The sequence below is a fragment of the Bos mutus genome, chromosome 4 (genome assembly GCF_027580195.1).
Source record: "Bos mutus isolate GX-2022 chromosome 4, NWIPB_WYAK_1.1, whole genome shotgun sequence".
Classification (NCBI taxonomy): domain Eukaryota; kingdom Metazoa; phylum Chordata; class Mammalia; order Artiodactyla; family Bovidae; genus Bos; species Bos mutus.
In genome coordinates, this window is record NC_091620.1 from 93,775,773 (window position 1) to 93,799,209 (window position 23,437).

Below are 23,437 nucleotides of genomic sequence, written 5' to 3' on the forward strand. Positions count from 1 at the left end.
CTAAACAAGTGGAGGGCCACTGATATGATCCCCCAGCTCAGTGTTTGTGGTTAGAGATGTTAGATGTTTTAACATAAATGTTAGAACATGGTATAATGGTAACATGATTTATGAATGTTTACCACCTCAAAACTCTACCAATGTTCGTTGTGTTAAAGCTATAGCTTTTTCCTTTGAAGCTTTCCTAGAGACCAGCCAGTAAGGAATAAGTACTGAAAAAGTTCATTCTTAACTCTCACATATTAATTTAACAAACACATCAGTTCTGAAGTATTCCCTTTACCTATGGGTGAACTGAGCCATGGGACTTAAGCAATGTGCCCAATGTCGTACAGCAAATTTTTTGCAAAGCTAGATTCTAACACCAAGGGATCTTGGCTCTAGGTGTCTTGTTTGTAACTACAAAGAGCTTTAGAGCTGATTCTAAAAAATAAGAGAGTAAATGTGCATTGAAACGTGGACAAAACCACCACAAAAGTCTGAAAATAGCCATGAAGCAAATATTAATTGGCAACTCAGAATTTGGAAGTAGTGAATACTTCTGAAAGGTGCGTCTCAGGTGAATACTACTGAGTGAAGGGTGAGGAGGCTCTGGGCTCTTCTCCTTAGACTGGAGGTCCAGGGACAGCACCCACAGGCCAGAAGCCACTCCACTGATAAAGGCAGCAACTGCGGAACTGATGGCCCAGACTCAGCCATCTTTCGGCAGAAGTGGTAGCTACCTAAATTCTCTGGATTTGCAGTGTAGAAATACTTTCCACCCCAGCTTTATTGAGATATTTTGTTGTCGTTCAGTCACTAAGTTGTGTCCAGTTGTTTGCGACCCCATGGACTGCAGCGTGCCAGACTTCCCCTCCTTCACTGTCTCCCAGAGCTTGCTCAATCTCATGTCCATTGATTCGGTGATATCATCCAACCATCTCATCCTCTGTTGTTGTCCCCTTCTCCTGCCTTCGATGTTCCCCAGCTTCAGGGTCTTTTCCTGTGAGTTGTCTCTTTGCATCAGATGGCCAAACTGTTGGAGCGTCAGCATTAGCATTCCATCGGTCATTCCGATGTATATTCAGGTTTGATTTCCTTTTGGATTGACTGGTTTGATCTCCTTGCTGTCCAATTATTGAGGTTTAATTGACCAATAAGAATTGTGCATATTTAATGTATACAACTTGATGTTTTGTTACACACTTTAAAGTGATCACCACAGTCAAGCCAATAAGTCCATCACCTCACATAATTACCGTTTTATTTTTGGGAAGTAGGGGTGAGAAGACTTAAGATTTACCCTCTTAAGTAAACTTTGGTTTTACCATATACCATTGTTAATTATAGCCACCATGCTATGCACAGGACTGGAAAAGGTCAGTTTTCATTCCAATCCGAAAGGAAGGCAATGCCAAAGAATGCTCAAACTACCGCACAACTGCACTCATCTCACATGCTAGCAAAGTAATGCTCAAAATTCTCCAAGCCAGGCTTCAACAGTACGTGAACCATGAGCTTCCAGATGTTCAAGCTGGACTTACAAAAGGCAGAGGAACCAGAGATCAAATTGCCAACATCTTTTGGATCATTGAAAAAGCAAGAGAGTTTCAGAAAAATATCTACTTCTGCTTTATTGACTTTGTAGATCACAATAAACCATGGAAAATTCTTTAAGAGATGAGAATACCAGACCCCCTGACCTGCCTTCTGAGAAATATGTATACAGGTTAAGAAGCAACAGTTAGTAGACACAGAACAACAGACTGGTTCCAAATCGGGAAAGGAGTACATCAAAGCTGTACTTATATGCAGCCTTACAGAGTACATCATGAGAAATGCTGGGCTGGATGAAGCACAAGCTGGAATCAAGATTGCTGGGAGAAATATCAATAACCTCAGGTATGCAGATGACACCACACTTATGGCAGAAAGCAAAGAAGAACTAAAAAGCCTCTTGATGAAAATGAAAGAGGAGAGTACAAATGTTGGCTTAAAACTCAACCTTCAGAAAACTAAGATCATGGCATCTGGTCCCATTACTTCATGGCAAATAGATGGGAAAACAGCAAAAACAGTGACAGACTTTATTTTTTGGGGTTCCAAAATCACTGCAGATGGTGACTGCAGCCATGAAATTAAAAGACACTTGCTCCATGGAAGAAAAGCTATGACCAACCTAGACAGCATATTAAAAAGCAGAGACATTATTTTACCTACAAAGGTCCGTCTAGTCAAAGCTATAGTTTTTGCAGTAGTCATGTATGGATGTGAGAGTTGGGCTATAAAGAAAGCTGAGCGTCGAGGAATTGATGCTTTTGAACTGTGGTGTTGGAGAAGACTCTTGAGAGTCCCTTGGACTGCAAGGAGATCCAATCAGTCCATCCTAAAGGAAATTAGTCCTGAATATTCATTGGAAGGACTGATGCTGAAGCTAAAACTGCAATGCTTTGGCCACCTGATGAAACAAACTGACTCATTTGAAAACACCCTGATGCTGGAAAAGATCGAAGGTGGAAGGGGAAGGGGACATCAGAGGATGAGTTGGTTGGATGGCATCACTGACTCAATGAACATGAGTTTGAGTAAACTCCGGGAGTTGGTGATGGACAGGGAGGCCTGGCATGCTGCAGTCCACAGCGTCTCAAAGAGTCGGACATGACTGAGTGACTGAACTGAACCATGCGTTCAATCCCCAAAACATTTTCATTTTGCATAATTGAAGCTTTGTACCCTTGGACCAACATCTGCCCCATTTCCCCTACCCACTAGCCAACACAGGATTGTAAATTATTAATGTGTTGTCTCCATAGTGAAGAGTTCATCTGTCTCTGATTCCCTTGTGTGTGTTTGCTTGTTAGTTGCTTAGTCGTGAATGACTCTTTGCAACCCCATAGACTATAGCCCACCAGGCCCCTCTGTCCATGGGGTTTTCCAGGCAAGAACACTGGAGTGGGTTGCCATTTCCTTCTCCAAAAGGAACTATAGAAAGAAAGAAAGTGAAGTCGGTCAGTCGTGTCCAACTCTTTGCGACCCCATGGACTGTAGCCTACCAGGCTCCCCCATCCAAGGAGTTTTCCAGGCAAGAGTACTGGAGTGGGTTGCCATTTCCTTCTCCATTTATTCCCTTGTGTATACCCACATATACCCACATTAGTGCCCTTGTTTGAATGGGAGGGAGGTGAGAAATTAATGGATTCAGAGTAAGAAATGATCCAGCTAATATAGTCTATAAAAAGAGGGCTGACTTTCAGAAACACATTTTTGAACCTCTGACTCATGGGACCTGAAACCAAAGCCTTTCATCCTTAGTTAAGCCTTAACTATTCTTGAAATGGAAAACGTTTTTTGGCAACCCAGCTTCCTTCCTAAGATCCCTACTTTAAATAGTATTTTGAATATGCAGATGTTTCTATTTTGTTAGTAGTAAATATTTCTGAATTTCTTATTTTTTTATGATGTAAGGAAAATATTTCATGGTGGTTTTTGTTGGGGGGAGTGGGGGGTATGCTTTTTAAATTTTACTAAACACATCGGAAGGTTGTTTTAAATTTTGTTTAAATGTTCTTTGAACCAAAGTATTTACAGATCAAGGAGTTCTAGCCAGCAGATTGTTCCATTTGTTGTGTTTGAAAGTGGAAACATTAGGAATGACAGTTTAAGATGATGCCATAGAACATTTTCATAAACAACCTAATAGCATTGTCTAATACTGTCTTTGTTTATTAAAGGCGTCAAAGTCTCCTCTGCTATATTTAGGTAAAATCTAAGTTTCTTTACTCAAGCATGGAAAATATTGTTTGTTTTCTGTTTGGGAGGAAAGCAGTATGACCAAATAAAAGAATTAAACTTCACTGGAAACGATTATTTTAAGAGTCTCAGTTTCAAGATGGAAAAAAAATGTAATTTGATTTTTTTTTTTTTTTAAGTGGGTTAAAAAAATGAAGGTCTGGAAAAGTGGGCAAATTCCTGAATTCTCCGTGGTGCTTCAGCAGAGGCAGGGAATACTGTCAGTGCCCATCATTTTATCATTTTAAAACTCATCAGTTTGTAAAAAATAATAATTAATAAGCTCTACAATGCATACTGAAAATCAAAACACACACAAATCTGATTTTAAAAACTTGGAAGAAACTTCAAGACTCTCCTACCTCTCAAAATATTCTCTCTCCTTTTGGTTCTGTAGAAAAACAAAGTAAAAATCTGAATTCAAGAGGGTTAAAAATTCAAAAGACAGTATTTGAAGAGTTTAATGGAATGAGAACTATGGAGACAATTGAGCAACAATGTAGTAGAAATAATTAGTACATTAGACATAGAAGCAAAGGTCAGTTATTATCACAGGGAAACTTGAGATAATAACAGTCTATTCAAAGTAAAAATTAAATGATAAATAATAGAGAATAGATGTGAATAATGATAAAAGCATCCAATATATGGACTATATTTATGTAATATGTCAAGTAGACAAATGATATTATTTGGAAAGTTAGAAAAAAGTTTCATTGAAATGCCTAATTGGTTCTGTAAAATGTAAAGGGTATATTTTCAGAAAAAAATAGGAACAGCAAAAAAAAATAAAAAAATAGGAACAGCAATTGAAAATGTAAATATGGTCTGATTCTAATTAAGATTTTGAACTTCCTCATAAAGAATTCTTCAGGTAGGTACCTAGGAGCAAAACACAAAAACAAAACTTACAGAAAGGAGGACACTCTGCCAGACCGCTTACACCTTCATAGTACTTACCATTCAAATACATACAATGAATCATCGTCTGTGAACTTTGGAGGGAAGGAAAGTGAAATTCAAGAATATTACCACCAGCCAAGTTGTCATTTAATTAGACAACAGGAAAACATTTCATGTAACTTCTGTGTCTATTTTCTATTAGAACTATTGAAGTTGAAATCTACCCCCCAAAAATGGTGACTAGAGAGTGAGTAAATGACGTACGGACTTTAAAAAGCATCAGGACAATGCTCTGTGTTTGAATATAGAGGAGGGAGGAGGGTTCGGGATGGGGAACACATGTATACCTGTGGCGGATTCATTTTGATGTTTGGCAAAACTAATACAATTATGTAAAGTTTAAAAATAAAATAAAATTAGAAAAAAAAAAAAATCCTCAGAAGTTTAAGCACAAAAAAAAAAAAAAAAAGCATCAGGACAATGCTCTGTGTTTGAATATAGTTGTGCAGAGACTACAAATCTTTGAGGAAAAGTATGGACTGAACTTTTATTCCCAGATAAGCTATTCTTCCAGAATAGAAGGAAACACTCAATGAATGTAAAAATGTTGAGGCTTGTATTAAAAAACAAACGAAAAACTACTTGCATTTGAAGTTCATCAAATAGAGAAGTGAATTAATATGAATTTATAAATGGAGAGATTTTGTTTAAAGCTGTTGTCTTGAGCATATATTATGTCAACTTGTGTGAATTATGGCTATAGAATTGGCTATGAATCTAACAAGCCTTGTCAGGGTAGAAATATGATTGACCAGAACCAGGCTGTGGGCAGAATTACAATATGCTATTTCTTTCTCTATCCTAGAAGGAAATCAGTTAACACTGACTTATACATGCAGTGTGTTGCCATTGAAAGTCCAGTGTCCTCCCCTGGTTCATGACATCTTAACATTTAGGAAAAGCTCCCTGGAGGTGAAGAATAATTTTAAGTTTAGCAGCAATTTCAGGTTTATTATGTTTAAGGGTTTTTGTTTTTGTTTTTTTTTGCTAACACTAAAGAATTTTTAAATGACGTGCATATGATTGTGTTTTTTTTTTTTCTGTTCCTTCGTCCTTTTGTCCTAGCAGCTTACTGCATGTATTATTAATAGATGACTGTTGAAATGATACTTATCCAATGCTCAGGGTGATTATTTCTAGGTAGTGTTATTTTTGGATTTGGTTTTTTTTTTTTACCTTTTTAAAAAACTTCCATGTAGTTGATTTTAAGAACATATCCTTTTTTTCTTTTTTGGGGAACAAGACTGCTAAATTTTAAAAACCTATTTGTTGAGTATGTGCTAGTGTTTACAAACATGTTTCTGTCCTCAGAGACCCCATTCCCTGTTCCCAAGGATTTTATCACTTTTAATACTTGAAAAGCTAAATTGGAATATCCCTCATGTTCTTGTCCTAGATCTTATTTTATGTATCTCCAAAGGAAAAAATTTTTTAAGTAAGTCATTTTTTTTGAGTTCAGAATTCACTCATATTTGCTGAAGTTAAGATACATAGTTGCCTTATTTCATTATCTGTCAAGTCAGAAACTAGGCAGGATCTGAGGATTATAATCATTTTGTATGCTAACACACATGTCAATGTTGTAAATATTGGCAAAAGACATGAAACTCCAGAGTCAGTGAAAAGAGTTTGTTAGGACTATAGCAGTAAGGAGAATAACAGAGCAGCACTGATTTTCTGAATTGCAATTCCTCCAGGGAAATGTCAGTAGAGATGGATGTTGTTAGGCAGTGGAGCACGTTAAAAAGAATCTTCTTATTGAGAAGCACTGCTGTTAAACTGGGACTGCTGGCAAACCAGCCCATCCTCCTCTTACAAGAGAGACGTTGTCTGTATTACTCTAGAATGCCAAGCAGATCTTCTCTGTAGAGAGAGATGTCTCTACTTTCTAGAACACAAGCAAATTTGCTCCAATAAGGTTTTGCCTGTTTTTGAAAGTCTGCCTGCTATATGAACATCCTTGAAAAGTCAATTTGGTGTATACTAGCTATTCATGCCTTTAAAAATGTTTGGATACAGGAGAGACCCCTGAAAAATAATCTCCCTGTAACGTCTAGAAGATGAAACTTCTTGAACAAACTAAGTGTTACACAGTGCAAGCTGTTTTCTTCTCTATTTTACTATGGCAGTATTTTGTTTCTGTCTTTTTTAAAAATTAATGTTCTTTCTGAAATATCTACTCAAAAACTTTAAACAAAAATAAAATTTTTGAAATTTATGAGCCACGTAATTTCTATAGCATAGCCAAGACCTCAAACCTTTACTTCTCTTTCTCAAATACTTCTCTTTCTCAAATACCTTGTCAAAATTAGGTAGAATTAAAGCTGAGATCTACTGAAGAGACAATGCTTTTTGAGTTACAGAGTTTCCGGTTTTATTACGGAACAAGCATTGTATTTTAGACTTATTATTTCCTTCATTCAACTAACTTTGTGTTTCTTTTATTAATCTTTTCCTGGTTCCTTTAGGTGCAAAGTTAGATTGTTTATTTGAGGTTGTTCTTGCTTTTTGAAGTAGGCCTGCATTACTGTAAGTATCTCTCCTAAAACCACTTTCATTGTATCCCTTAGACTTTGGAATGTTGTCTTTCTATTTTAATTTGTTTTAGATTAATTTTTGATTTCTTCTTTGATTTTTTTCATTGACCCACTGATTGATTAGTAGCTTTTGGTTTAGGCTTCACATTTTGTGGTTTCCCCCCCACCCCAGTTTTATTCTTGTAATTGATTTATAGTTTTATGCTGTTTGGGTCAGAAAAGAATTAGTTTTTAATTTATTGAGACTTGTTTTGTGATCTAATGTGTGATCTATCCTGGGGAATGTTCCATGTGTACTTACAAAGAATGTGTATTCTTCTGTTTGGGTGGTTGAAGGTCTGTACATACCTATTTAAGTTTATATGGTCTATTGTGTCTTTATGGCTAATATTTCCTTACTGATATTCTCTCTGATCTAAATATTGGTGTAAGTGGAGTGTTAAAGTTTATTATCATATTATTGTTGGTATCTTCCTGTATATGTGTTAATATTTGCTTTATGTACTTAGGTGGCCCTTTGTTGGATGCATAGATATTTACAAGTGTTATATTCTCTTGCTGGATTGATCCCTTTATCTTTATATAATGATCTTCTTTTTCTCTTGTTACATTTTTTGTTTTAAAAAATGTACAGTTTGTTACATAGTTTGTTTGATATGAGTATTGCTACTTTGTGTGTATCTGTGTGTGTCTTTAGATATGAAATAAGTCACTTGAAGGTGACCTGTAGATAAGTTTGGTTTTTCTTTAATCCTTTCAGCCGCCCTGTGTCTTGTGATTGTAGCATTTAGTCCATTTAGATTGAAATGAGTGTTGATTAGGTATACAATTACTGTCATTTTGTTGTTTTCTGATTGGGCTGTAGTTCTTTCTCTCTTTCTTCTCCTGTTCTTTTCCCTTGTTATTTGATGCCTCTGTTTAGCATTATGTTTGGATTCCTTTCTGTTTATTTTTTGTGTATCTGTTAGAGGTTTTTGGCCTGTGGTTACATGGTGGTTTAGGTGGTTTAGTTGCTAAGTCGTGTTTGACTCTTGTGACTCCATGTACTGTAGCCCACCAGGCTGCCCTGTCCATGGGACTTACTAGGCAAGAACGCTGGAATGGGTTGCCATTTCTTTTTCCAGGGGATCTTCCCAACCCAGGGATTGAACCTGGGTCTTGGCATTGCAGGTTGATTCTTTACTGACTGAGCCACCAGGGAAGCCCATCAGGCTCATGGTGGTTACCATGAAATTCATATATGACAAACTATGTATGTAGTAGTCTATTTAAGTTGATGGTGGCTTAAGTCCAAATTCATTCTAGCACAGCATTTTATTCTTACCCGTGTTTTATGTTTTTGATGCCATACTTTATATTTTTTTACTTTGGGTATCACTTAAATATTTTAGAAACAGATGATTTTTACTACTTTTTTTTTTAATTCTATTTTCATTTTAAACTTTACATAATTGTATTAGTTTTGCCAAATATCAAAATGAATCCACCACAGGTATACATGTGTTCCCCATCCTGAACCCTCCTCCCTCCTCCCTCCCCATATCATCCCTCTGGGTCATCCCAGTGCACTAGCCCCAAGCATCCAGTATCGTGCATCGAACCTGGACTGGCATCTCGTTTCATACATGATATTTTACATGTTTCAATGCCATTCTCCCAAATCTCCCCACCCTCTCCCTCTCCCTCTCCCATAGAGTCCATAAGACTGTTCTATACATCAGTGTCTCTTTTGCTGTCTCGTACACAGGGTTATTGTTACCCTCTTTCTAAATTCCATATATATGTGTTAGTATACTGTATTGGTGTTTTTCCTTCTGGCTTACTTCACTCTGTATAATAGGCTCCAGTTTCATCCACCTCATTAGAACTGATTCAAATGTATTCTTTTTAATGGCTGAGTAATACTCCATTGAGTATATGTACCATAGCTTTCTTATCCATTCATCTGATGATGGACATCTAGGTTGCTTCCATGTCCTGGCTATTATAAACAGTGCTGCGATGAACATTGGGGTACATGTGTCTCTTTCCCTTCTGGTTTCCTCAGTGTGTATGCCCAGCAGTGGGATTGCTGGATCATAAGGCAGTTCTGTTTCCAGTTTTTTAAGGAATCTCCACACTGTTCTCCATAGTGGCTGTACTAGTTTGCGTTCCCACCAACAGTATACGAGGGTTCCCTTTTCTCCACACCCTCTCCAGCATTTATTATTTATAGACTTTTGGATTGCAGCCATTCTGACTGGTGTGAAATGGTACCTCATAGTGGTTTTGATTTGCATTTCTCTGATAATGAGTGATGTTGAGCATCTTTTCATGTGTTTGTTAGCCATCTGTATGTCTTCTTTGGAGAAATGTCTATTTAGTTCTTTGGCCCATTTTTTGATTGGGTCATTTATTTTTCTGGTGTTGAGCTGTAGGAGTTGCTTGTATATTTTTGAGATTAGTTGTTTGTCAGTTGCTTCATTTGCTATTATTTTCTCCCATTCTGAAGGCTGCCTTTTCACCTTGCTAATAGTTTCCTTTGATGTGCAGAAGATTTTAAGGTTACTTAGGTCCCATTTGTTTATTTTTGCTTTTATTTCCAATATTCTGGGAGGTGGGTCATAGAGGATCCTGCTGTGATGTATGTCAGAGAGTGTTTTGCCTATGTTCTCCTCTAGGGGTTTTATAGTTTCTGGTCTTACGTTTAGATCTTTAATCCATTTTGAGTTTATTTTTGTGTATGGTGTTAGAAAGTGTTCTAGTTTCATTCTTTTACAAGTGGTTGACCAGATTTCCCAGCACCACTTGTTAAAGAGATTGTCTTTTCTCCATTGTATATTCTTGCCTCCTTTGTCAAAGATAAGGTGTCCATATGTGTGTGGATTTATCTCTGGGCTTTCTATTTTGTTCCATTGATCTATATTTCTGTCTTTGTGCCACTACCATACTGTCTTGATAACTGTGGCTTTGTAGTAGAGCCTGAAGTCAGGTAAGTTGATTCCTCCAGTTCCATTCTTCTTTCTGAGAATCGCTTTGGCTATTCGAGGTTTTTTGTATTTCCATACAAATTGTGCAATTATTTGTTCTAGCTCTGTGAAGAATACTGTTGGTAGCTTGATAGGGATTGCATTGAATCTATAAATTGCTTTGGGTAGTATACTCATTTTCACTATATTGATTCTTCCAATCCATGAACATGGTATATTTCTCCATCTATTAGTGTCCTCTTTGATTTCTTTCACCAGTGTTTTATAGTTTTCTATGTATAGGTCTTTAGTTTCTTTAGGTAGATATATTCCTAAGTATTTTATTCTTTCCCTTGCAATGGTGAATGGAATTGTTTCCTTAATTCTCTTTCTGTTTTCTCATTATTAGTGTATAGGAATGCAAGGGATTTCTGTGTGTTGATTTTATATCCTGCAACTTTACTATAGTCATTGATTAGTTCTAGTAATTTTCTGGTGGAGTCTTTAGGGTTTTCTATGTAGAGGATCATGTCATCTGCAAATAGTGAGAGTTTTGCTTCTTCTTTTCCAATTTGGATTCCTTTTATTTCTTTTTCTGCTCTGATTGCTGTGGCCAAAACTTCCAAAACTATGTTGAATAGTAATGGTGAAAGTGGGCACCCTTGTCTTGTTCCTGACTTTAGAGGAAATGCTTTCAATTTTTCACCATTGAGGATAATGTTTGCTGTGGGTTTGTCATATATAGCTTTTATTATGTTGAGGTATGTTCCTTCTATTCCTGCTTTCTGGAGAGTTTTAATCATAAATGGGTGTTGAATTTTGTCAAAGGCTTTCTCTGCATCTATTGAGATAATCATATGGCTTTTATTTTTCAATTTGTTAATGTGGTGTATTACATTGACTGATTTGCGGATATTGAAGAATCCTTGCATCCCTGGGATAAAGCCCACTTGGTCATGGTGTATGATCTTTTTAATGTGTTGTTGGATTCTGATTGCTAGAATTTTGTTAAGGATTTTTGCATCTATGTTCATCAGTGATATTGGCCTGTAGTTTTCTTTTTTTGTGGCCTCTTTGTCAGGTTTTGGTATTAGGGTGATGGTGGCCTCATAGTATGAGTTTGGAAGTTTACCTTCCTCTGCAATGTTCTGGAAGAGTTTGAGCAGGATAGGTGTTAGCTCTTCTCTAAATTTTTGGTAGAATTCAGCTGTGAAGCCGTCTGGACCTGGGCTTTTGTTTGCTGGAAGATTTTTGATTACAGTTTCAATTTCCGTGCTTGTGATGGGTCTGTTAAGATTTTCTATTTCTTCCTGGTCGAGTTTTGGAAAGTTGTACTTTTCTAAGAATTTGTCCATTTCTTCCACGTTGTCCATTTTATTGGCATATAATTGTTGATAGTAGTCTCTTATGATCCTTTGTATTTCTGTGTTGTCTGTTGTGATCCATCCATTTTCATTTCTAATTTTATTGATTTGATTTTTCTCCCATTGTTTCTTGATGAGTCTGGCTAATGGTTTGTCAAATTTATTTATCCTTTCAAAGAACCAGCTTTTGGTTTTGTTGATTTTTGCTATGGTCTCTTTTGTTTCTTTTGCATTTATTTCTGCTCTAATTTTTAAGATTTCTTTCCTTCTACTAACCCTGGGGTTCTTCATTTCTTCCTTTTCTAGTTGCTTTAGGTGTAGAGTTAGGTTATTTATTTGACTTTTTTCTTGTTTCTTGAGGTGTGCCTGTATTGCTATGAACTTTCCCCTTAGGACTGCTTTTACTGTGTCCCACAGGTTTTGGGTTGTTGTGTTTTCATTTTCATTCGTTTCTATGCAAATTTTGATTTCTTTTTTGATTTCTTCTGTGACTTGTTGGTTATTCAGCAGCGTGTTGTTCAGCCTCCATATGTTGGAATTTATAATACTTTTTCTCCTGTAATTGAGATCTAATCTTACTGCATTGTGGTCAGAAAAGATGCTTGGAATGATTTCTATTTTTTTGAATTTACCAAGGCTAGCTTTATGGCCCAGGATGTGATCTATCCTGGAGAAGGTTCCATGTGCACTTGAAAAAAAGGTGAAATTCATTGTTTTGGGATGAAATGTCCTATAGATATCCATTAGGTCTAACTGGTCTATTGTATCGTTTAACGTTTGTGTTTCCTTGTTAATTTTCTGTTTAGTTGATCTATCCATAGGTGTGAGTGGGGTATTAAAGTCTCCCACTATTATTGTGTTATTGTTAATTTCTCCTTTCATACTTGTTAGCATTTGTCTTACATACTGCAGTGCTCCCGTGTTGGGTGCATATATATTTATAATTGTTATATCTTCTTCTTGGATTGATCCTTTGATCATTATGTAGTGACCTTCTTTGTCTCTTTTCACAGCCTTTGTTTTAAAGTCTATTTTATCTGATGTGAGTATTGCTACTCCTGCTTTCTTTTGGTCCCTATTTGCATGGAAAATCTTTTTCCAGCCCTTCACTTTCAGTCTGTATGTGTCCCCTGTTTTGAGGTGGGTCTCTTGTAGACAACGTATGTAGGGGTCTTGTTTTTGTATCCATTCAGCCAGTCTTTGTCTTTTGGTTGGGGCATTCAACCCATTTACGTTTAAGGTAATTACTGATAAGTATGATCCCGTTGACATTTACTTTATTGTTTTGGGTTTGAATTTGTACACCGTTTTTGTGTTTCCTGTCTAGAGAATATCCTTTAGTATTTGTTGGAGAGCTGGTTTGGTGGTGCAGAATTCTCTCAGCTTTTGCTAGTCTGAAAAGCTTTTGATTTCTCCTTCATACTTGAATGAAATCCTTGCTGGGTAAAATAATCTGGCCTGTAGGTTATTTTCTTTTATCATTTTAAGTATATCTTGCCATTCCCTCCTGGCTTGAAGAGTTTCTATTGAAAGATCAGCTGTTATCCTTATGGGAATCCCCTTGTGTATTATTTGTTGTTTTTCCCTTGCTGCTTTTAATATCTGTTCTTTGTGTTTGATCTTTGTTAATTTGATTAATATGTGTCTTGGGGTGTTTCACCTTGGGTTTATCCTGTTTGGGACTCTCTGGGTTTCTTGGACTTGGGTGAGTATTTCCTTCCCCATTTTAGGGAAGTTTTCAACTATTAGCTACTCAAGTATTTTCTCATGGTCTTTATTTTTGTCTTCTTCTTCTGGAATCCCTATGATTCGAATGTTGTAGCGTTTAATATTGTCCTGGAGGTCTCTGAGATTGTCCTCATTTCTTTTAATTCGTTTTTCTTTTATCCTCTCTGATTCATTTATTTCTACCATTCTATCTTCTAATTCACTAATCCTATCTTCTGCCTCTGTTATTCTACTATTTGTTGCCTCCAGAGTGTTTTTAATTTCATTTATTGCATTATTCATTATATATTGACTCTTTTTTATTTCTTCTAGGTCCTTGTTAAACCTTTCTTGCATCTTCCCAATCCTTGTCTCCAGGCTATTTATCTGTGATTCCATTTTAATTTCAAGATTTTGGATCAATTTCACTATCATTATTTGGAATTCTTTATCAGGTAGATTCCCTATCTCTTCCTCTTTGGTTTGGTTTGGTGGGCATTTATCCTGTTCCTTTATCTGCTGGGTATTCCTCTGTCTGTTCATCTTGTTTAAATTGCTGAATTTGGGATGTCCTTTCTGTATTCTGGCAGTTTGTGGAGTTCTCTTTATTGTGACTTTTCCTCGCTGTGTGTGGGTTTGTACCGGTGGCTTGTCAAGGTTTCCTGGTTAGGGAAGCTTGTGTCGGTGTTCTGGTGGGTGGAGCTGTATTTCTTCTCTCTGGAGTGCAATGAAATGTCCAGTAATGAGTTATGAGATGTCTATGGTTTTGGGGTGACTTTGGGCAGCTTGTATCTTGAAGCTCAGGGCTGTATTCCTTTGTTGCTGGAGAGTTTGCTTGGTATGTCTTGCCCTGGAACTTGTTGGACCTTGTGTGGTGCTTGGTTTCAGTGTAGGTATGGAGGCATTTGATGAGCTCCTGTCAATTAATGTTCCTTGGAGTCAGGAGTTCCCTGGAGTCAGGGTTTGGACTTAAGCCTCCTGCTTCCAGTTATCGGTCTTATTTTTACAGTAGTTTCAAAACTTGTCCTTCTATACAGCACCATTGATAAAACATCTACGTTAAAGATGAAAAGGTTCTCTACTGTGAGGGTCACTCAGAGAGGTTCACAGCATTACATGGAGAAGAGAAGAGGGAGGAGGGAGTTAGAGGTGACCCAAATGAGATGAGGTGGAATCAATAGTGGAGAGAGTGGGGTAGCCAGTAGTCACTTCCTTATGTGCACTCCACAACTGGACCACTCAGAGATGTTCACGGAGTTATACGGAGAAGAGAAGGAGGAGGAAGGAGGCAGAGGTGGCCAGAAGGATAAAAGGGGGGAATGAAAAGGAGGGAGACAGATCCAGCCAGTAATCAGTTCCCTAAGTGTTCTCCACCGTCTGGAACACACAGAAACTCACAGAGTTGGGTAGAGTAGAGAGGGGTTAGGGAGGAGACACAGGCGACCTGGTGGAGCAAAAGGAGAGTCCAAAGGGAGAGAGAGCAGTCAAGCCAGTAATCTCGCTCCCTAGTGAAAAATGGGTCCTGACGATTGGGTTCTTAAAGGTACAAAATTGGTACCAAATACATAAAAGCAATAATTAAAAATCTAGAGTAGAGTTTGGAATTTCAAAAATATGATGTTAAAGAAAAGAAGAAGGAAAAGAGAGAAAAAACAAACAAAGAAAAACAAACAAGGTCACGAAAATTATAAAGAAAATACAGGTACAAAATTGATAACTAATACCAAAAAGCAAAAATTAAAAATCTAGAGTAGAGTTTGGAATTTCAAAAATACAATGTTAAAAAAAAGGAAGAAGAGACATAAAGAGAGAAAACAAACAATCAAACAAAAACAAACAATGTCGCAAAAATTATAAAGAAAATACAGGTACAAAATTAATATCAAATACCAAAAAGCATAAATTAAAAATCTAGAGTAGAGTTTGGAATTTCAGATATACAATGTTATATAAAAGAAGAAGAGAAAGAAACAGAAAAAAAAAAGTCACAGAAATTATAAAAAAAACCTATATGTACAAAATTGATAACATATACCAAAAAGCTAAAATTAAAAACTAGAGTAGAGTTTGGAATTTCAAAAATATGATGTTAAGGAAAAGAAGAAAAAAAAAAAAAAAAAAAAAGGTCAAAAAATTATAAAATATATATATGAAGTTTGCTGAAGAAGAAAAAGAATAGGGTCTTTTTTTTTTTTTTTTGCAAAGTAATAGGTTATAAAAGTGAAAATTAAAGGAACAATAGAGGACTTAAAAATTTTTTTTTAATTTAAAAAAAAAAAGAAAGAATGATCGTAAAAATAGTGAAAATATATCTAGGACTTTCTCTGGTTTTGTTGTGAGTATTGTGGGTTCAGTTCATTTTTGGCTAGTTCCTTGGTCCAACTTATATTTCTCAAGATCTATAGGCCCCTTCCTATGTAGTCCGTAGTAACCACGGGGTTTTAATCTATTGCCTGTAGCTTCCAAGGCATTTCCCTCTGTTATAACTTCTGTTTGCTGGTCTCTTCAGTGTCTGGTTACCGCCCTGACACAAAGGGGACGGTGGGGGAAACTTTTTTTTTTAGGCTCACTTGTTCAGTCGCGCTGTGGGGAGGGAGAGAGGGATGCTGCAAACAAATAACACTGGCGTGAGCTCGCAGTGCCTCAGCCACCCTGGGTCTGCCCCCGCTCACGGCGCGTGTAGCCTCCCTGCCCACACTGCTCAGACTCTAGGTTGTTCTGCCGGGAACAATCCGAGGCCGGCCCTGGGCTGCATGCACCTCCCAGGTCCAAGCCACTCAGGTTCAGGCACTCGGGTAGTCCTCAGAGGCGCGGACTCAGTTGGGCCTGCGTTTTGTGCTCTTCCCAGGTCCGAGCAGCTCAGGTGATGAGGTGTTTGGCGAGCGCGCGATTGCTGCGACTTATCGCCTCCCCGCCACTCGGTTATCTGGGTGTAAAACCGGCGCACCTTCTCAGGCAGATGTTGACCGTCCAGACCCCCAAGAAGTTTTAGTTAGCAAAGAAGCCTGCTTACAGTTTTATAGATAATGTCTCTCTGGGGCTGCGATTGTCCCCTTCTGGCTCTGGCTGCCTGTCACCGGAGGGGGAAGGTCTGCAGCCAGCTATCTCTGTTCAGTCCTTTGTTCCGTGCGCGGGCCTGGCGGTGTCTTAGGTATGGGCTGGCTTTTGGCGTGGTAGATATCCCACAGTCTGGTTTGCTAGCCCAAATTATTTCGCTCAGATAGTGCTCAGGGTATTCAGGCCAGATTCTTACTCTGAGCGATGTAGCCCACGCCGTGCCTCCCTGCCCAGCCCCCGCTTGCTAATGGCTGTGCAGGTGTCTGCGCTGCTTCTCCGTTGGGGGAGTTACCGTAGGGTTCGCAGTCTGCGGGTTTTAATTGTTTCTTTATTTTTTCTCCCTGTTATGTTGCCCTCTGTGCTTCCAAAGCTCGGCACAGATTCGGCAGTGAGAAGGTTTCCTGGTGTTTGGAAACTTCTCTCTTTTTAAGACTCCCTTCCCGGGACGGAGCTCCGTCCCTCCCTCCTTTTGTCTCTTTTTTTGTCTTTTATATTTTTTCCTACCTCCTTTCGAAGAGTTGGGTTGCTTTTCTGGGTGCCTGATGTCCTCTGCCGGCATTCAGAAGTTGTTTTGTGGAATTTACTCGACGTTTAAATGCTCTTTTGATGAATTTGTAGGGGAGAAAGCATTCTCCCCGTCCTACTCCTCCGCCATCTTGGCTCCTCCCCACTACTTTTGTTTTTTAATCTTCATACTACGTATATAGGTGGTTGATCTACTACCTTTACTATATATTTGCCTCGTAGTGGATTTTTCCTTCACAAATTTCTGATTTCTAGCTATGGCATTTTACATTTAAAGAATTCCCTCTAACATTTCTTGTAAGGCCAGTTTTATGGTGACAGACTGTTTTAGCTTTTGCTTGTGGAAAACTCGAGTATCTCTCTTTCATTTTTGAATCATAATCTTGCCAGGTAGAGTATTCTTCGTTGTAAGTTTTCTCCTTTCTGTACTTTGAATATGTCATGCTAGTTGCTTCTGGGGCTATAAATTTCAGCTGAAAAAAATAGTTGATAGTCTTATGGAGCTTTTCTTGTATATAACTAATTGATTTTTCTCTTGCTGGTTTTAAGATTGTCTCTTTATCTTTGAATTGTGACATTTTAATTATAATGTGTCCCTACTGGTATACATCTCTTTGGATTCATTTTGTTTTGTAGTTTCTATACTTCCTGGACATGGATGTCTATTTTCTTCCCCAGATTTAGGAAGTTTTCATATGTTGTTTTTTCAAGCCAGATATGATAGCAGCTCTTCTTCCTGGTGCAGACCCCTCTGCCCCAGGCTGGGGAATCCAGTGTGGGGCTCAGACTCCAAGCTCCTCCGGCGGGACCTTCACGTTTGCAGTATTCCTCCTGCATATGGAGTGAGGCACCAGGAGTGGGGGTTCTGACCAGACTGACCCTCTGCCTGTCCCCACCTGTCTTGATGCAGCCTTTTCTTTATATCCTTGGTTGTAGAAAGTCTGTTCTGCTAATGTTCAACTCATTCTCAAAGATAATTATTCTATATATATCTGTAGTTTTGGTGTTTTCATGGGAGGGGTGAGCTCAGGGTCTTCCTATTCTGACCCTCAGAATAAGCCCTCTTATGATATAATTTCTTGTTGCTTTCCCTGTTTCTAGTCATTCCATATTTAGTGAAATCTCTTCTTTGTAACTGTAGTATTTAACATGCTTCCAGAATCTTTTAACAAATCTCATCTAACCAACTTTTAAATTTTATTCAGTTATTTTCTGCAGTATATTTTTATATAAAAAAAGCCAGATGATTTATCTAGTCCTGAATATATCTTCAGCTTTTTCTACCTCTTTTTATCTAAAACAATTTCCTATATCCTTATTTGCTACAATAATATTAACTATTTATGGACTATTTCAAATGCTTTTCTTTTTTAGCCTCAGAAACTTAAGTCAGAGTTATTTTGCTTTTATATATGGTCCTTGGCTTTATGTACCTATAGAAATTTTGTGTTCATATAGTTATCTATCTTCATGTTTGGTTTTCTGTGTAGTTTGTAAACTCTCTTCTCCTGTATGTTCTTTGTCCTAGCATGTAAAAGTCACATCTGGCCAAGATCTTCAGCAAATCATCTTAGAGCAATGCTACAATTTTGTTTGTGTGAATGTAAGTAGTCAATACAAGTGATTGAATGTACTTGAGAATTTGTGTGAATGTAATGTGGAAGAGTACTTAGTTTTCTTGATTCTTAAATATTTAAGATTTTGATAGGTGAGTTGTATTACTCAATGTTTATTTCAATATGCTATTTTTGTCTTTTGAAATAAGGAAATAACATTTTCTTACAACCTAGTTCCCATAATGAGAAGAGAGTGATATTTCTTTAGACAGTATTTTCAAGTTTCTGATAAAAATTAGATAAAAAGACAGGTTTGAATTAATGAATTCTTTAAATTTTAATAGCTATAATCTTATGGGTATCAGCATTGTTTGAAAATTTAAAATTAAGCTTGATAGATATTTTGAATGTTTAAATATTTAAAAGCTCTGCATTTTTCTCCTTGAATTAACTCTTAAATCACTTAACTTCTTTTCACTTTCTTTTATTTTTCTGGTCTTTCAGGTTATGACCTCTGATTTTGAAGAAACCCAGAGGTTACTGAATATGCTGGAAGAGAGTAATCTTTCCATTTTATATCCCGTTGTGGTTATTTCAGTAAGTTAATTAATTCACTTTTCAACTTATGCTTTTTTCTTTGAAATTGAACTTTTCTTTTTAACAAAATTTCACCCAACTTAAATCGAACTAAACCTAAATGAAGAAATTCTTCTTGGTGGATTCTTGAATGTACTTTCTCGCTCTGACTTCTCTAACTGCAGGTACTTAGTATTTCAATTATTTGGTTGAACTGACAGGTTTGAAAAACAATTTAATTCAACCTAGCAAAAATTTCATGTCTTTTCCTTCATTTGAATTGCAGAATTTATTGCTGAGTTGACCAGTTGTTTGGATAATGTGAAAGAACTTTATTGTAGTGTATCATCAGAGTGCCGTTAGAGAATAAATCCCAAAGATAAAAAAAAAATGGGGAAAAATCATATCCAATAAAATACTCTTACTTTTTTTCATCTTCTCTGTCCCATGGACAGCAAAAGTAGAATGAACAACAAATGAGAGAGAAGTCCTAGAAAAATCACCCAGGAAAGTTTGAGAGATTTTTTTCTATGAAAGACTAAAGCTCTATGTTTAGTACAGAATTTACTTTTATTGGCTTTTAAAACTGTGAGGCAGAGAAGAATTTCAGAGAGCAAAACCGAGAAGTAATAAAATCAGAGCCCAGGCCTGAGGAACCAGCTGATAAGAATCTGCAGTCAGCAGCATTGCTGAGGGAAGGGATTCCAAACATGAAGTTCTCGAAACAATTGCTTAGCAGTTGCTGAATTCTAATGCTCAGGCCTGTCCCATAGTGTGGAAATTTACCTTTTGTTAGATGAGATTATTAATACAGAATAAAGAAAATTTGCACTAAAAATAAGTAGCTGTCAACAAAGCCGTGCATGTAGAATTGAATTAGCAGTTGGGGGAAGTTTGATTATTTCATGGGCCTGTTGTATTTGACTTCATGCCCTAAAGGTGAGTTCCACAATTGCTGCTGACTGTGGAAATCCAAATTCCTCATGTGACTGATTTTAACAGAAATATGGATGTTTTCATTGAGATTTTTAGGAACATCAGGAAGTGTTCCCAGTGCTGGAGGTCTCTAAGGCTCTATAGGATGGAGATAAAGTCAAAGTTCTGTTTGGCTCCCTGTTCGTCTCTCCATGTTCACTTGCTTAGAAATTTCATTCATATCAACTCTTTGGCCAGCTCTTTTGTGATCCCATGGATTGTAGCCCACCATGCTCCTTTGTCCATGGAATTTTCTAGATAAAACTACTGGAGTGGATTGGCATTTCCTCCTCCAGGGGATCTTCCTGACCCAAGGATCAAAACTGCATCTTCTGTGTCTTCTGCCTTGGAAAGCAGATTCTTTACTTCTGAGCCACTGGGAAGCCTCATTTGTATCATGTACCCAGATACTCTTCTAAAGAGGCAGAATGGTACTGTAGAGAGAGGAAAGACTTGAATTCAGAATACCTTGTTTCTTTGGTCAAGTGACTTCACTTTTTTGAGACTTGCTTTCCTCCTTTTAGAAATGAGGCTACTATAGCCCTACTTTATTGTCAGGGTTAAAATGATTAAATATAGTTCATGTTACAGTCTTGGGCCTTTGGCAGCCATGCAGTGTTAGTTTCATTTAATAGCCTAGCTCCTGCTCTTTCCAGTTTGGATGAGATGAATCAAAGCTCACTGCTGCTGCTCTAATCTGATTCCTGAGCTTCAGTTCTACATTGTTCAGCATTTTATTAGGTACTTCCATTTGAGTACTTGACTGTCCTCTCACAGCTAGCGTATCAGATCTATCACAAAACACATTCCCCATCAATTGACTTCTCTTAGCAGCAGTACAATTGTGCCAGTTGCCCAGGTGGGAATCTGTGTCATCACTGAATTTTCCTCTCCTCCTTTCCTCTGCCTCTCTTAATCAAATACACACACATTTCTCTCTTTCTCTCTCTCTCTCTCAAAGTTTTTAAATTGTTAATTCTTATAGTTTATTGCTTTTCTTTTTTTCATAGCTATTTGTAAGGCCTCCTCAGACAACCATTTTGCCTTTTTGCATTTCTTTTTCTTGGGAATGGTCTTGATCCCTGCCTCCTGTACAATGTCACGATGGGCATCTGGCCCCATCACTTCATGGCAACTAGATGGGGAAGCAATGAAAAGAGTGACAGACTTTATTTTTTGGGCTCCAAAATCACTGCAGATGGTGACTGCAGCCAGGAAATTAAAAGACGATTACTCCTTGGAAGAAAAGTTATAACCAACATAGATAGCATATTAAAAAGAAGAGACATTACTTTGTCAACAAAGGTCTGTCTAGACAAAGGTATGGTTTTTCCAGGAGTCACGTATGGATGTGAGAGTTGGACTATAAAGAAAGCTGAGCGCAGAAGAATTGATGCTTTTGAACTGTGGTGTCGGAGAAGACTCTTGAGAGTCCCTTGGACTTCAAGGAGATCCAACCAGTCCATCCTAAAGGAGATCAGTCCTGGGTGTTCATTGGAAGGACTGATGCTGAAGCTGAAACTCCGATACTTTGGCCACCTGATGCAAAGAACTGACATTTGAAAAGACCCTGATGCTGGGAAAGATTGAAGGCAGAAGGGGACAACAGAGGATGAGATGGTTGGCGTCACCAACTCAAAGAACATGAGTTTGAGTGAACTCCAGGAGTTGGTAATGGACAGGAAGGCCTGGCATGCTGCGGTCCATGGTGTTGCAAAGAGTCGGACATGACTAAGCCACTCAACTGAACTGGCAGTTTATTGCAACAATTGTATCTCAATCTAAGTCCTATGTATTACTTCCATACATATTTGAATTCAGTTTTCTGTTGATCTCTGTAAAGTTCCATTTCATCCTAGTAAATGCTAGGTATTTTTGGCTACCTAGCATTCTTTATCAAGCTAAGGGAAAAGATGGACAGTCTTCTACTTAGGAAGGAAACATCTACAAGAACTAGCTTTATTTTTATTTATTTTTTATTTAAGTTGCATTTTCTGGTGTTTTCTTTATTCAGGTTTTCACACTGGTTTCTTAGACATAAACTCTGTTCCAGGATCAAGTGTGGAGAGAGTATGTGAAATGCTGTAAGTTCAGTCACAGTTGCTGGGTTTTGCATTTAATTCTTAGACGAGGCAAAAAGTTCCAACATGGTTAAAGGAATTCATGCATTGTACACCATGAAGTATGAGACCTACCTTAAAATTTTTTTCTGAACTATTCTATATAAATGTTATTTACAAATCAAACACAGAAATCAGTGCTTTGTCCAGGCAATGTTTTCTTTTCTTTTTTTTTTTTTAATTTAATTTTATTTTTAAACTTTACAATATTGTATTAGTTTTGCCAAATATCGAAATGAATCTGCCACAGGTATACACTTGTTCCCCATCCTGAACCCTCCTCCCACCTCCCTCCCCATACCATCCCTCTGGGTTGTCCCAGTGCACCAGCCCCAAGCATCCAGCATCGTGCATCGAACCTGGACTGGCAACTCGTTTCATACATGATATTATACATGTTTCAATGCCATTCTCCCAAATCTTCCCACCCTGAAAGCTATGGTACATATACACAATGGAGTATTACTCAGCCATTAAAAAGAACACATTTGAATCAGTTCTAATGAGGTGGATGAAACTGGAGCCTATTATACAGAGTGAAGTAAGCCAGAAAGAAAAATACCAATACAGTATACTAACCCATATATATGGAATTTAGAATGATGGTAACGATAACCCTGTGTATGAGACAGCAAAAGAGAACTAGCTTTAGGATAGTATTTTTATAAGTCAGTTTACCATAAAAATTGTACATTGTTCACTTTCACTCTATAATATTTGCTTACCCACTATTTTCCCATTGTATAGGTAGAGTCAGCATGGTGATATTAGGGTTATTATTAAACTTCATAGGAAAATGTCGTAAGAACACATCTAGAATCTGAATCCTTGGGCTGGAACAAACCACTGGAAAGGTAAAGAATGCTGCCTTCTTTGAGAGCCAAGTAAATTGTCACCAGATTTTTGAATTGTCCTGTGAATGATTGTTAAAGGCTTCATCTGTTTTCCTTCTGATGCTCCTTTGCCTCCAAATTGTCAAAAGGCCACTTCAGTTTCCCTGTGACTTAAAATTTGGCAGAGCCATTCAAATATTCCCCAAATAAATATCAATAGCTGTGCAGAAAATATTATAGTTGTAAAATAAAAGAGTATAGATATCTGGGGACATAATTTTCACATTAAAGAGAAAAATATATACACACAGGTAGATACAGTGTGTGGGTATGTAAGTATAAATATATATGCAGACATATATACATATATATGTAATTGAAAAGATATTATGTGAACCTTTTTTTTTTTTTCAATTACACATATATGTATTGTTGTTGTTCAGTCTCTCCGTCACGTCCAACTCTTTGCGACCCCATGGACTGCAGTATGCCAGGCTTCCCTGTCCTT

General features: G+C 37.4%; 1 protein-coding gene across 6 annotated transcripts in view; it reads left to right on the forward strand.

Moving 5' to 3' along the window:
- Positions 1 to 23,437, forward strand: part of CRPPA (CDP-L-ribitol pyrophosphorylase A) — a 468,932-nt gene that overhangs the window by 178,783 nt on the left and 266,712 nt on the right. For all 6 annotated transcript variants that reach the window (XM_070369770.1, XM_070369771.1, XM_070369768.1 and 3 more), the window contains 2 exons: positions 18,398 to 18,472; positions 18,930 to 19,022. In XM_070369770.1, the coding sequence (XP_070225871.1) occupies positions 18,398 to 18,472; positions 18,930 to 19,022 (168 nt within the window). The remainder of the gene's footprint in view (positions 1 to 18,397; positions 18,473 to 18,929; positions 19,023 to 23,437) is intronic.